This window comes from Mercurialis annua, linkage group LG1-X (genome assembly GCF_937616625.2).
Source record: "Mercurialis annua linkage group LG1-X, ddMerAnnu1.2, whole genome shotgun sequence".
In the NCBI taxonomy this organism is placed as follows: Eukaryota; Viridiplantae; Streptophyta; class Magnoliopsida; order Malpighiales; family Euphorbiaceae; genus Mercurialis; species Mercurialis annua.
Genome location: NC_065570.1, coordinates 10,491,759 through 10,507,029, shown reverse-complemented (window position 1 = coordinate 10,507,029; position 15,271 = coordinate 10,491,759). Strand labels below are relative to the sequence as shown.

The 15,271-nt window shown below is 27.3% G+C and overlaps 2 protein-coding genes across 2 annotated transcripts; both read right to left on the bottom strand.

Annotated features, from left to right (window-relative positions):
• Nucleotides 1-6,215: 6,215 nt before the first annotated feature.
• Nucleotides 6,216-8,513, bottom strand: LOC126666188 (uncharacterized). Its single transcript, XM_050359182.2, has 8 exons — nt 8,406-8,513; nt 7,915-7,993; nt 7,755-7,820; nt 7,531-7,628; nt 7,313-7,438; nt 6,877-7,209; nt 6,700-6,765; nt 6,216-6,570 (listed from the first exon to the last, which is right to left on the bottom strand). The coding sequence occupies exons 2-8, from the start codon at nt 7,973-7,975 to the stop codon at nt 6,418-6,420; spliced, it is 903 nt and encodes a 300-aa protein (XP_050215139.1). The 5' UTR covers nt 7,976-7,993; nt 8,406-8,513; the 3' UTR covers nt 6,216-6,417.
• A 5,360-nt stretch (nt 8,514-13,873) lies between these two features.
• On the bottom strand, nt 13,874-15,034 carry LOC126661588 (uncharacterized). The gene is made up of 2 exons (XM_050355467.1): nt 14,784-15,034; nt 13,874-14,018 (listed from the first exon to the last, which is right to left on the bottom strand). Exons 1-2 carry the CDS (start codon nt 15,032-15,034, stop codon nt 13,874-13,876), a joined length of 396 nt encoding a protein of 131 aa, XP_050211424.1.
• Nucleotides 15,035-15,271: the final 237 nt, after the last annotated feature.

The following is a 15,271-nucleotide window of genomic DNA, read 5'->3' as shown; positions in this document are numbered from 1 at the left end:
ATTATATAATAACTGTTGTGATTTGAAATTATATGAATTAAATGGTTATTCTACCGTGAGATACACGGAATATGACTTATTATATATATATATATAGACGATTATATATATATTAATAGTTTATGTTTGATAATTAAATTGTGAATTGATTTATTATATATTTGAGAATGAATTACATTTTTGATGTTGGATCAAATTGAGTGGTGTTTTGGTTGTTGTTTGTTCTATGTTTGACATTTTGTATATCGTTTATTACTATTTGTTCTATGTTTGGAATTGGTGTGTGATCCGAAGAAACAAGCTACCTATTGGGCGTCAATAGGCCGTGTGATCACCGGTGTTTGTAAGAGAATAGATGTCTGTACTTAGAATTGTTTGACATGAGCTCAATATATGATTATGAAATGGAATATGTTTGGGTATCGGAAAGGAGGATTATAATTTTGGGAGATACGAGGTAACTCGGTCGAACTATCTCGGGACCCGTATCTGGTGAGTAACTCGGTTGAACTATCTCGGGACTCACACCATGGGATTAAGCAGTGGCATGATGTAACTCGGTTGAACTATCTCGGGACTATGCCACGTGGTAACGAGTAATTCGGTTGAATTATCTCGGGATCGTACCACTTGGATCAAATTGATTTGATATAAATACGATACATGTTAGGAAAGGTTAGGAGTTTAAGATTAAGGTTTATATTGGATCAATTCTTTGTTTGTAATATAATTAATATTATGTTTGTTTGAATAAATGATTTTCACTTGCGATGTTATTTTTTTTATAATACCGTTAGTAAGGTATATCTCACTCAGCTTAGACTGACCCCGTGGTTTTAAAACATTTCAGGTACCTAGACTTGGAGTGACTGAAAGTCCATCATTTTGCCGGAAGTTTGTTTAGCTATGTACAGTCCGACTTCCGCGACCGCTGCAGTAGTACATTGTATGATCAGTCATGACCTATGATTTATAGTGTTGGAAAATATTTATAACTACTGTTATGTATAGCATGAATATTGTAAGGATGTTAGGTTTACGCAGTCAGTGTTTATAAAATGACTATTAATGTTTTCATAATTAAATGCTTCCGTGTTATAACATAATTGCGAAAAATTTATAGTGAATTTCAGGCTTGCTACGGGATTCGGAATTATAATTCCCATTCCCTAGCGCCGGTCGCGGCCCTCGATTTTGGGTCGTGACAAAAGAAATTGAATACTTAATATATCATTTTTATGCACCATTCGCCCATATGTAATTTGAAGAAAATAGGAAAATTTTAAATTTGAAAATCTGACCAAATAATAATATATGTTTTAATTTTATAGTTAAATCAAACTAAAAAATAGATATTTCTACTAATTTGGAGACAATTTAGTTATTTTTTACATACTAAAAACTAAATTGGAGATAATTTAGCTATCTATTCTAATTAGGACTTTAATTATAATATTGATTAATTAAATAACTAATTAGTTAATGACTATAAAACCTTTATTTAGTAATAAACTGAAAAGGATTATTCAGTAAATTTGCCTGTTCCCCCCCCCATCCGTGCTTTTATATATAGTATAGATCTGGAATAATATACTAGACTTGGCAATTTGTGTATATATAAGTCATAAAGGGCACATATCTGTTTAAATACGAAATAGAATTAGTTAAAATACAAACGTAACATAATTATTAATCAAATGTAATTATAAAACAAACACGACACATTTTATTATAGAGTATATAGCACGACAAAATACGTATAAACACATTTAAGTAAATGTGTTAATGAACCCACCTGTTTAGAATGATATATTTAAACTGGTTTAATTATTTAAATAACATATGAGTTATTTAATAGAGTATAAATAGAATATACCTATTAAAATTCAATAATATTTTTATAAAAATATTTTTATCGTATTTAAACAGGTTAGCCGTATATAATTCGTTTAAATATAAAATTAATCATGTTATAAATATGTTGATTCTTATATGATCCGAATGTATTCACATTAAGTTAAATTCGTTTAACTGAATTTGTATATTGTTGTATCATTTACTCGTTCCATGTCTAGAATTACGAGATGTATCATATGCGTTTCTGGGGTTGGTTATCTAACATTTTGTAGCAGCTTATTTATATAATTCTTAGTGATATAATGCTCTGTTGCCAGATTGTATTTGTTTGCTCACTAACTTCAGCTTCACGATTTGGATATTATTTCCTTTTATGTTGAAAACACATTTTTTTAGATTTATAAGCTGTCCTTACTTAAAATTATTACTCCCTCGGTGCCACAAAAATAGGCCACCTTTCTATTTTTGGCGTCCAAATTATAGGCCACCTTTTAAATTTGGTAAGCAACTTAAAAACTGAAAGCCTTATATACCCCTAATAAATATGCCTAATTATTTTAAAATGAATTAATGACTTCATGTTTCAATACAAAACTCGCCAATAAACAAATTAGTCATTAATTATTATTTATATATCTAAATATTACAAAATGATAAAATTAAAAAGTCCAATAAAAAAACTCGCCAATAAACAAATTAGTCATTAATTATTATTTATATATCTAAATATTATAAAATGATAAAATTGGAAAGTCCAATAAAAAAACCTAATTTTAACAAAGTTAACTATATTTTTCTTAAATTTTGTGTTTGTCTAAATGGTCTATTTTTGTGGGACGGAGGGAGTATAATTTAAAGCAAAATTTATCAAATAACTCACATGCTAATAATGATATTGCTTTAAAAATAAAATATACTCTGATTGAGAAAACCAACTTCTTAAGTTCTTAATATTTATTGTAGAAAATAGAACTTTTTAATATCCCATGTCAGTAGTTAAATATCTAATAGCTTTACATTTTGGTCAAATTCTATAAACTAAAGCGTTTGTACCACTTTATTAAATCGTCCGATATAATGACGCATAACTTTTATTTATTTAGTTCGACTATATTTTGAAAAATTATAACAAATAAATGATAATAGTAATTGAGATAAAGGATTTGTATAAAATAATTAAGTTATACGACATCATTTCTACTATATACATTGTGGTATAATATATTTTTTTTCCATATCATATTCTAATTACAAAACAAATATATAATTTAAAAAATATTCAAAGCGTAGTACTATGTTAAAAAAAAACTCACTAATAACTATTTTTTTAAAAAAAAATTGTATGCCGCTTGTTTTTAATATAGTTTGACAAGATCTAGTTTTTTTACGCCCCATGCAAGCATACAATTTATTTCTACACCTATTAATTAAGATAGCACGAATACTTCAATCGTCATTTTCTATTGGCCTAATGGTAGAAAAAACCCAAACCTTTGCAACTTATTGCAATTATATCCAAACCTTTTAATTTTTGCAATAATATCCAAATTGCATTTTTTTATTGTAATAATATCCAAATTGCATTATTTGTAGCAATAATAGTCAAATTGATGGCTAAACTTGTTGTTTTCAATTAAGATATTAGGCTATTATTATTTTTTGATGTATAATAATATAGTAAAAGTCTCCAAAAATGGCAAAACACTAAAAAAAAATCACATAAAAAGTGCAATTTGGATATTATTGCAACAAAATAATACAATTTGGATATTATTGCAAAAATTAAAAGGTTTGGATATAATTGCAACAAGTCGTAAAGGTTTGGGTTTTTTTTGCCATTAAGCCTTTTCTATTTCATAGTGGGATAGAGTATCAAGATAGTAATAAAAATTTTGTGCGTTCTTGCAGTATTTCCATGTGGCAGCCTAAGAGAGGCTATCCACATACTTTCTTTCATCCTAGTAATTGGTAAAATAACCAGTTTAATTCTAGTAAATTAATTAGTACCAAATTGGCTATTTAACCAACTAATTTATTTTATTATTTGAATTTTGATCTAGTTTTACGTTTAAAAAACTGAATCTTTGCAAAAAAAGTAGGCTTCTCTTGAGGGTCACCTCCATTACACAAACCCTAATCACACTCATCATCCGAAAATACAATCTCCCTATCACTCGAAGAAATCATTTTAAATTAGCAAAAACTTCATCAGTTTCAGGATTTGCCAAGTATTTAATACCAAAACCTTACAAGGAATTATGGCAGAAACTTAAAAATTTGAAATCAACACTCCCTTGAACATGCTCACTATGCTCTTGATGGCAGTAAAACATTTTATTGTTCATAGATGGCATTTGAACCATTCCACCAGCACAAGTATGCCATAATTGTGAATCTAAACACTTCATAAGGGGTTATTTGAACAGAGAGAGTTGCTAATTCGGTAAAATCAAAAATTGAATCGAATTTAACCGAATTTTATCCTAAAATTTGGTTTAGTTTTTAGTTTCTTAAAAAATTTATCGATTTTAATATTTTTACTTCCAAACTGAATCGAAAAACCGTTTGCTCAACCAATATACAAGTGTATCATTTGCACATACGACGTCATTTGTTTTGCAAATATGACAATAACAATTAAAAGATATGAAACTTACTTCTCTGTTTTTAGTATATTGATGATCGATAAACAGTTGGATTACTTATCTAATATATTCTAACAAATCAAAATATTACTATATTAAAAATAAAACTTCAAAAGCCAATATACTAAGACTAAGAAAAGTCCACAAATCATTGCTATAATTTTCTTTTACTTATAGTTTTTTTAAAGAAAATATACAGTTGCAATAAAATAAATAAATCCCACTAATTTTTTTTTTAATTCATCCCACAATATTAATCTAAAATAGCGTTACCATTGATTTATTGAAGGCATTGTAGTTGTCATTATAAACTTTTGTAACGTCACATTAGATCACAACATTCAATCATATGCAAATTATGCAACAAGTCATTTATTGAAGAATTTAATATTCTGAAACATTATAGTCTATCTTCTTGATAAGCTTAAATATTATTGCTCGTCAATAATTTAGCTTCGATGTAAATGATACTAATAAAAAAACAAGTCATTATCTTGTTATATATATGGGCAGCAAATCTTCCATTGCATCTACCTATTATTTACTATTAGATTTTGATTTATAAAACCTTTTCTCATATCATAAATGACATTTTATTACTATTATATATCCGATGTGTGACAAAAATTAAATATGACATGTCATTTAATTACTATTTTATATAAATGTCCATAGGTCGGACTTTGACGGATTTGCTCATAATAATACAATCAAATTTAACACTATTAGTTACAATTATAAACATGGCTTGAGCTTGGTCATTTTATATTTATTATCCACGTCCGGTCTTATATTATAGGCTTAATGGCAAAAAAAATTCCAAACCTTTACGACTTGTTGCAATTATATTCAAACCTTTTAAATTTTACAATAATATCCAAATTGCATTATTTTATTGCAATAATATCCAAATTGCACTTTTTATGTGAACTTTTTTGAGTTTTTTGTCATTTTTTTGAACTTTTACTATATTGTTATACATCAAAACATAACAATAGCCTAATATCTTAATTGGAAACAACAAGTTTAGCCATCAATTTGACTATTATTGCTACAAAAAATGCAATCTGGATATTATTGCAACAACAAAATACAATTTGAATATTATTGCAAAAATTAAAAGATTTGATATAATTGCAACAAGTCGTAAAAGTTTGGGTTTTTTTTTTTTTACCATTAGACCTATATTATACATTGAATCTAAATTTTGTCGGATCTTAAAAATAAAAATATGTACATAAAAATAATTTTAATTCAAATCCAAATTCGAGTCGAACTTACTAAAACAATTAGTATTCAAATATGGTTCAAGCGGGTTGGATTTTGATGGACATCCACTGCAATTATTAGCTCGACTACTCATGATGGCAAATTTGATTATGACTCCACTCATTGATGATGAAAAAAGAACAAATTGCATTTTCTCATTTATTTAAATTCTTATTTTTTTTATAATTAGAAAGGGAAGTTTATAGGTGAAATTGAACCTACAATTTTAACAGACTGCTGTTATACATTTATACTATTTAAAATATAATTCGTTGGTTAAATTATATTATTAATTTTATAATTTTATCTTTAGTAAAAAAATTAATATACTCTCAAATTTGTATTGAATTTATCACATTTTATCCATTTTGTTATGAATATTTTATGATGGCCTCTATTTATTCTATTTATAAATATACATTCTTCCAAGTATAGCCACAAAAATATAAAATTAAAAACTTTATTTCAATTTTGCGAATGATTGGAACAAATTGACACTACATGCTGAGAACGGGGCAATTTACATAATTTTTTTTTTCATGTTGAATTTGGAATCTTCTTTTGAGATTAGAGCTCAATTACATTGAAGGGATGGATTCCAAATCACTTGAAATTAATTAATAAAAATGATATGATAATTATGGTTCTAAGCAGTGACAGGTGTCTCTCTTGAAAGCTTGGAAGGATAATCAACTTCTGCCTTAATCTCAGCCTCCCAAAGTTGTGGAACTGCTTCCCTCAAGTTGTGGATGCTTTCTAATGCATAATCTGCTCCTTTTACTCTCAAACAACTCCCTACCTGCCAATCATTCAATAAACATTACTATAATATTCCATTATGTACACAAATTTTAAAATTAATTATTAAATATTAAATTGGCTAAATGTATAAAAACCCTTCAAATTATTCAAAAATTATCGGACTCACCAGAACAGTATCAAGACCAACTCTTTTTCCGGATTGTATGTTTCGGACACTATCCTCGAAGAACAACTGCAAATACAAAATTATTACAAGATCAATAATTTGACAAAAAAAAAACAGCTGCAATTTTTGAAGAAAAATTACTCAATTTTTTTTATGAATAATATTAGTCAAACTTACAGTTCTTAGAGGATTAATATTGGCTATTTTCAGAGCTCTTTCTATGGAAATTTCTGATGGTTTGCAGACAATAGGAGTCTTTGGTAAGACTGTGGTTGGATTTGATTGTGCAAAATGTCCAATAATATCAAAAATTTCAGGACTATAATGAGTAATTGTAGGGGTAGTGGCAGAAGCTGATCCTATAAATTCTATGTCATCCTCATCATCAGAAATTGTATTTTTATGGGTAGGATTTAGTGTCTCGAAACATATAATCCCTTCGAAACAATCCTCCAATCCGAGCTTGCCAAGTACTTTCAGCGCATGTACTTTGTCCGCATTTGTAAAGATCTAAACATAATAGAATCATTAAAAAAAATTAATCATACATTCAAAAATTCTTAGACCCGGTTCATATAAAATTTTAACGAGAGAATTTGATTTAGATACTCACGACTTTTCGGATTGGTATGCTTAATAAGAGACTCCTTAAAACAGGGTCGGGTTTTAAGTTATCATAAGGTAATCTTCCATGAACATAGCTGTGGTACTCATCATAATCAAAGTCATACCCAATTGCCTGGAACAATTAAAATAGTCACCATAAGAGACCAACTCATGAAATTTAACAAGCAAAGGGTACTAAAAAAGAATAGAAAATGTCCAATATACCCTTAGGCCTGCCATTGTTGTCCCATAATTCTTGTACAGAAGATTACCCAGTTCGGTAATTTTGCTCCTGTCTATGCCAAGGTGTTCAACCATATAATCTGTATAAAATTAAAAGTATTAATTTAATATAAACTCATATTCTACAAAAAAATTATCGAGTTCTACATTTTGACGTTTCATTTCCATATTCGTAAATACATTTGAAAATCTAAAATTTTGTATACCTTTAATATTCTGGCCACATGCTGCTGCCATACCAGAACTATAAGGATAAAGGGTGTCATCTAGATCTGCAAATTTAAATAAATTATTAGTGATGAAAATATTTGCAATTTAGTACACCAAATTAATTAATATCATGAATTAATAAGTTGATCATCTTACCAAACAAAAGGCAGTCATATTTGGGTCTTTGTGCCTGGAGGTAGTGATCATCAAACTCCATAGTAATTGCTCAGGAAACCTTAATCACACAACAAAAATGAATAAATCCCAAGTTTAATGATAATTTAAACCCACCCAATTTAAATTGAAGCTTCAATCTAAGTCTCAAAATGTAATTGCGCATGATTTATGACTAAAAGCATTTAAAAAGATGAACCAGGATTAGCTAAATATGCAATGAAATGTCTAGTTTGATGAGTGGATAAACTATAAATGTATGTCATTAGTGCACAATTCACAACCACTAGAATAGATTGTATGCATATCTTGAATTGATATGTTACACGTAAATTTATCGAATTTTACATTTTTATAATTTCTTTTATTTACAAAAACGATCCTTAAATCCGGAGTATTAAAAAAAACTAAATAGAATATATTGTTAGGACCGTTTTTTAAAATACTAGATTACGAAAAGAAGATAATCATACCAAGTGTAAATACTATTTCTTTGGAGCAGAAATGAATATGAGAGTAATAATAGAGTGAAGGAGAAGAAGAGGAGAGGGGGAGAAAGCATTGTTGCAGAAAATGGCTTTATATAGGAAGAAATTCGGCAAAATGCGTATTTGAGTTCCTATATTATTGTATCTTTCTGAATTGGATTCTTCCATTATAATTTATATGTATCGAATTTCTACACCTTTAATTTTATAAACATTAGGTCCACCTGTCACTAGAAATGTTAACAGTTGCAATTCGAACTGAAAAAAATAACATATTCAAGGATTTACTTTTAACAAAAATAAAAATACATGGATTTAATTTAAAAATAAACAATATAAAAAAATGGAATAAAGATTTTATTCCAGTTGCACTAACGAAGCATGGAGTATACGCCATTCATTTAGGTGATGGAGAAACTTAATATTAAGGTCTCAATCGTTATAAATAAAAATGAAAGGACCCAATTAGAAAAAGTGGAATACTGCAAACATTCAAATACGCATTTTTCCGAGAAACTCCGTGACACCATTATTGTTGATGGCCTCATGGCATATTTTAAGTATTATTGTTTTAAAATTATTATTTGATTAACATCGTTTTATTTGACTTAGCTATGTTTAATTTAATCAGTTATTTAATTCAGAAAGAACAAGTTGAAAGTTTTAAACGCAAGAGGAAGAAACTTTCTAATGGAGTTGTAATTCTGGACTCTACTTTTCCAATTGTACCATTGTGAAAATAATTAAAAAATACATTAATTTCTCACATTATGATGGACAGTGCATCTAATAACAAAATGTTAAAAAATGATTAACGAGTTACATAATAAAATATAGGCTTAATTCCTTAAAAAAACCCCACCTTACACTTTTTTTTCGTTTATACCCTGACCTTATAAAAACACCATTTGTACCCAATTTTGGGTTTTTATGTTTCATCTCTACCCAAAAGCATTAAATTGTACTTTTTTCATTTGAAAAAGAGTTTAAAACATACTTTTTTCTATTTTAAAATATACAAATAAATCCTTAAACTTAAAAAATAATCAAATACATCCAAATAATTAATTAATTTTTTTAATTTGATAAAATAAAAAAAAAATTAAAAAAATTATTATTATTTTTAATTTTTTTTGTCGGAAATATTTTTAAAAAAATTAAAAAAAAAATCGAAATATTTTTTAAAAAAATTAAAAAAATTTATTATTATTTTTAATTTTTTGAAAAAGATGGTATTTTTGTACTATTAATAACATTATTATCTAATTCGTATATAAGTTAAAAATGAAGGATTGTTTTAAACTTTTTTTTCAAATGAAAAGAGTACAATTTAATGCTTTTGGGTAGAGATGAAACATAAAAACTCAAAATTGGGTACAAATGGTGTTTTTACAAGGTCAGGGTATAAACGAAAAAAAAATGCAAGGTGGGGGGTTTTTAAGAAATTAAGCCTAAAATATATAAAGTGAATCGATATGAACCGCTGGTTAAAAACTGGTTGAAACGGTTATTTTATATTCTAAATATTTTCCTAATCTTTTTGACTTGCTTTAATACATATTTATTTATCTACTACTTTCAAATACCGGCTTTGCTTCTTTTTATTATAATAATTTTTTTATAAATAATATTTGATAATAATTTTTTTATAAATAATATGTGTTTTTTTTGGTTTGTTAATGAAAAAAAAGGAAAGTAGAAACCTACTATATATATATATATCCTATATATGTTCTGCTTTGATTCATCGTATATATTAGTATTAATTATATGTTTCATCTTTCTACTATTAAATTGAACTAAAAATATATTTTTTGTTCTTTTTTAAATGTTCATCAAAAAAACATTTGTACTAAAACATTTGTCCATTTTACTTATTAATAAATTTTAAAATATTTTTTTCATCATCGTCTTTTATTTTAATTATTGGAATAAAAAATATTTATTAGTTTTGATTTTTAGTATATTTATGTACGATTACCTTACTATTTAAATAAATACTAATTTTTTAATCTATATATTTTGTTCAGAAATGATATTTAAAAAAGGAATGTAAGGATAATTTTTAAGATTATGGTAAGAGTAAGAATATAACAATAGAATAATCATGAAAGGTTTTTAAAAGACTTTAATAGCAAATTGTCTCATCAACTTGTAAGTAATGGACAATTAACATATAAATAAATTTTGTGAACAAACTAGTACACGAACTTAGTGATTATGAGCAATTAGTTTTATTTTAACAAAGTAATTTATAAATTAAGGGAGCAAATTGCTAATTAAAGGAAGAATTAACTTACAAATTAAAAGGCCAAATTATTAAAAGGAGACCAATTGCCCATAATTCCAAATTTGTGTATTAATTTGTATATAAAATTAATTTATATGTTAATTGTCAATTGTTTAAGGGGATATATTGCCACTTAATTCGTTTTTAAAAAGAGATAAAAAATTGCAAGTCTCCAAAATCCAACGGGATATTTAATAATAAAACCAATCACGTGGTGAAAATTAAAAAACAAAATTGAAAAGAGGGACACAGCTGTAGAAAAGGGCAGAAATGTGTTGAGAGACAGCTAAAAAGAATAGTTAAAGGGAAATTAATGCTTTTTTACCTAAAACAATTTGAAAGTGATTCAAAACGGATCCTTCTTTGCAATTTCAGTAATGCTTAATTAAATTGAATTAAGATGCTAACTCTTGTTTGAATGTGGAACCACAACAGCTCATTTATAATGACTTTTCTGCTCACATGATTCCTCTTACGTACATACTTAATCCAATTAATTAGTATTTAATTGAATTAATTAAGTTGATAAGTATATATTAAAATTGTTGGTATATTAAAGATCCTGTTTTCAAGATATTTCCTTGCAACTCGTTGGAGATGCATTATTGATGTTTTGTCTTTTACCATTATTATACTTTTGTCAATTAGGCTATCTCCAACTCACACATTTAGGAGTTGGAGACAAACCGGGCTGCTCACAAGCTGTTCATCGCTTAACTCGATAAAAGTTCAGTTTATGTTTGTTATCCTAAACGAACGGAGCTCGAGTTTGATTTTATATTCATTTGTTTAAAGGAGTCGAGCATGAATTGGCTTGTTTACGTTCACAAAACCCTCGTCTATAAGCTCGTTTGATTTTTGTAAATGGTCTCTTATATAAGCTCCAATAAAAAGTTGGTGAACTGAGTCGTAAAAGAGCTCGATATGTACAATCTCACTCGTATAAAAATTCGGTAAAAAAATCAAGTTTATATCTAAATTAAATGTAAAATATTATTTTAATTCATTAGAACTACATAAGTGTAAGCAAAATTACATAGTTTTGAAAAATGAAAGATGATTTAAATGAAAACTTTAAAACATATCATATATAATAGTCCTAGAAAATTAATTATACACTAAAAGACATTAAGAAAAATATCGACAAATGTAAAAGAAACACTAAAAGTACGTCTAAAAACACTTGTAAAACACCCATACAAATATAATCAACCAAGTCAACAATCTACATATCAAGTGTTAGCCGTGTGTTAGTGTTTACCGTTGTTAACTACGTGTTGACTGTCTATTGACCGTCTGTTGACCACCGTTCAATGTTGTTGACCAAAAAAATTCCGGTCAAATTCTAGGACCGGTCATCAGACTCCGGAGGTATATTTTTAATATTTTTCTGGTGTTTCATATATTTTTTTACATAAAAAATATAGACGAATATGAAGTGTTATGTTTAAACTTTTAAAGTATTTTAATAAATTTTAAAAGACAGTGTATGTTGTATTTTCCTTAAAAATGTATTTATTTAAAATAAAAATATAAAGTGATAAATTTTTAAACATAAAAGCATTGGATGTTAATAAAATTATATAGGATAAATTTACTTTTTTGTGAAAAATACTGTTGTAATATAAAATTTCGTAAAAATATTAAGATTATATGAATTTTGTATTATTTTGACATAACCCAAATGAAAAAAAAAATGGATGACTAAAATAAACGATGTTGCATATTCCGTATATAATTGGCAAGTTTAGATTAGATGAAGAAAATCAAATAATGAGAGATCATATTTACTTAATTTACTCCATTTGTAGAAAATGAATGGTATAAATTAATTGAACATAATTTAAATTAAACTAGTAATTTATACTATTGATTTTAGAATTGCAGTGATTTTAGAATTGCAGTAACCAAATGCGCATTTCTAATGATAAGTTGATGAGGTGTCAAACGATAAACAATAAACAATAAACAATACTATAAGATATTCCTTGAGATATAGAGCAACTAATTGGCCCCCTTATAATTGAAGAGAAGGACAAAAAATTCACGTCTTGTTAGTATCAAGAATGATTAGGCAAAATTCATACGGAACCCCTTTAGTTTACTGATTTTATTCAAAAGGCCCCTATACTAAAATTATTTACATTTGGGTCTCTGTACTTGGCAAGATTTTTAGGTCCTTTTAAGGGACTGTAGGAACAAAAAAAAATAAGTAGAAGAATTAAAAAAACTAAAAAAATATATCTGAAAATCAAAAATTAAGCAAGCAAAAGGACCGAAAGAATAAAATATAGTACATGAATTTTTTGAATAAAAATGATATAGAATAAGGGTTATAGATGGATTTATCCGAATGATTATTCCATAATGTATGTATATGTGTATACTCAATAATTGTTTGCAACTCTTGCAAGACACGCAATTTATATTACAAAATACGTACATAAAACAATTATTTATGACATTCTGATTTTTGGAGTTTCATGATATTTTTTATTTCAATTAGTTCCTATCTTTTTGCAATTCCCCATGAAAGAATTAGGTCACTAAATTCTCTACTTTTTGGTCCTTTGTCTACAACATTAGACTGTAATCCAAATCGAGAAAGAATGAGATAGTTCTCTATTCATATTTAGTATCCTCCAATTCGCTTATTTAACATGTGCGTGGATCTTATGTTGAATTATTTTTATGGTCTAGGGTGGCTCTATTTCCAGAGCAAGAATTGATAGGGACAGAGCAAATTTTCATATTTTTACAAAATTATCCTTCTTTTGTAAAGAACAGAGATATGAATTCATCATAAATAAAGGTGACTTTGTCATAACAAAAAGATTTGCTCTGTCTTTATCAAATCTTGCTCTGGAAATTTAGGACAAAAAACAATTAAGGGAATTTACTGAAATTATCATATTTATTTTTATTTATAATTTGGTTACTGAATTTTAAACTAGATTACTAGACACCACACCTTTTTACTAGGTACCATCCTTTTTTTTTACCAAAATACTCTTTTACCTGTTTCTAATTCTAAAACTCATATTTAAATCTTCTCAACTCACATTTAAATACGAAGAACGAATAACAAAAATTTCGAGTGAAAATGTCGGAATCTAACCGAGAAAGACACGGAAATTCCCTAATCAGTTTTCGTTTAATTTTTTTAGTTTTTTTTGAAATTTTTTCTCGGGGACGTCCCCTGTTTGCGTCTTTCCTCTGAGGAGACGTTTTCAGAAAACGTCTCCCCATAGGGGCGAGGGAACGTCTCCCCAGAAAGGGGGAGACGTCCCCGAAATTGCGTCTTCCCTCTGGAAATACATTTCCTTAAGGGAGATGCAAACCGGGAACGTCCCCGAAAAAAAAATGTAAAAAAAAATTATTTTGAGAAAATTTTCGGAATTTTAATACCCATTCTTCATTATAATTAGGTTGGAATCGTAATCGGAATTGGCCATTGCAATTTTAGAATTGAAATGAGGTTGAGAGGAAAAAATATATTATGTTTTCATTAAAATGGCAAGAAGGTAACTAAAAGGAGGGGTGCCTCGTGAAAAGGGCCGGTATATAGTAAAACTCATTTTAAAACAATGTAATGGATTATTGTAATATGCTTATAACAAATTTTTAAAAAAATTGGTCATTCTATATGGCAACTGATTTACGCTTTGATTATCTCTCATCTTTACATCAACGATATAAATATGAGATACTTCACATACCTATACCATATCACTTTTTTTTTCTCTTAAATTCAAAATTTTAGAGTGAAATATCGCTAGTAACATGTATTTTATAATTTTATAATGGTTAAATTTGAGGTATCTTAATTCTTATGAACAAAGTAAGTTCATTTTTAAGAATTCTAAAATTAGTATCACTTAACGGATTGAGATTATTTTTAAAGTATCTTATTTTAAAATATATTTATAGTTTTTTCACCTATTTTTTAATAATTTTTCTCTCTATCCTTATTTAAAACATAATATCAAATATACCTTAATATATATTAAGGTTTTATCTCATTTTACGCCATTGATTCTCATAACCAACACATTTTTTCTCTCTTTTCACACGAATTCTCTCTCTCTCTAGTTCTCTCTTCCCTATCAAATTTCTCTTTTTTTTCGCTTTTCTCCCTATCAATTTTTTTCTTCCTCTTCTTCTTTTCGGATCGCCGCTTGTTTCCATCTCGCACTTGCACATCTTCCGGTGAATTTTTTATTGTATTTTTTTCACCATCGCATTTTTCGGTGAATTTCTCATCGTCGCGATTCTTCCAAAGATTTTCTCGTCGCCGCGTGTTTTCTGATGGATTCCCCGACATCATTTTTAAATATTTTATAAATTTTTAGGTTTTTTGTGATAAATTAGATTTTTCGTAAAGAAATTGTTGTAGATCTATTATTTTTATGTTTATAAAATTCTATTCTTCTATTATTCATATAATTATTTCGTCTTTTTGTTTATAGATTTGTTCTTTTATTTTGATGCTAGTGATTTTGTAAAAATGAATTGATTTATGGTGTATTGTAGTGTTTTTATGGTGTATTTACGTTTTAGT

Excerpts from the sequence above, each read along its gene's own strand:
- LOC126666188 (XM_050359182.2), bottom strand. The coding sequence starts at position 7,975 with ATGGAGTTTGATGATCACTACCTCCAGGCACAAAGACCCAAATATGAC. Across the intron at positions 7,629-7,754 it reads ATGTGGCCAGAATATTAAAG|ATTATATGGTTGAACACCTT; the intron begins GTATACAAAATT and ends AATTTTATACAG. Across the intron at positions 7,439-7,530 it reads CAACAATGGCAGGCCTAAGG|GCAATTGGGTATGACTTTGA; the intron begins GTATATTGGACA and ends TAATTGTTCCAG.
- LOC126661588 (XM_050355467.1), bottom strand. The coding sequence starts at position 15,034 with ATGTCGGGGAATCCATCAGAAAACACGCGGCGACGAGAAAATCTTTGG. Across the intron at positions 14,019-14,783 it reads ACTAGAGAGAGAGAGAATTC|AGGGAAGACGCAATTTCGGG; the intron begins GTGTGAAAAGAG and ends ATGTATTTCCAG.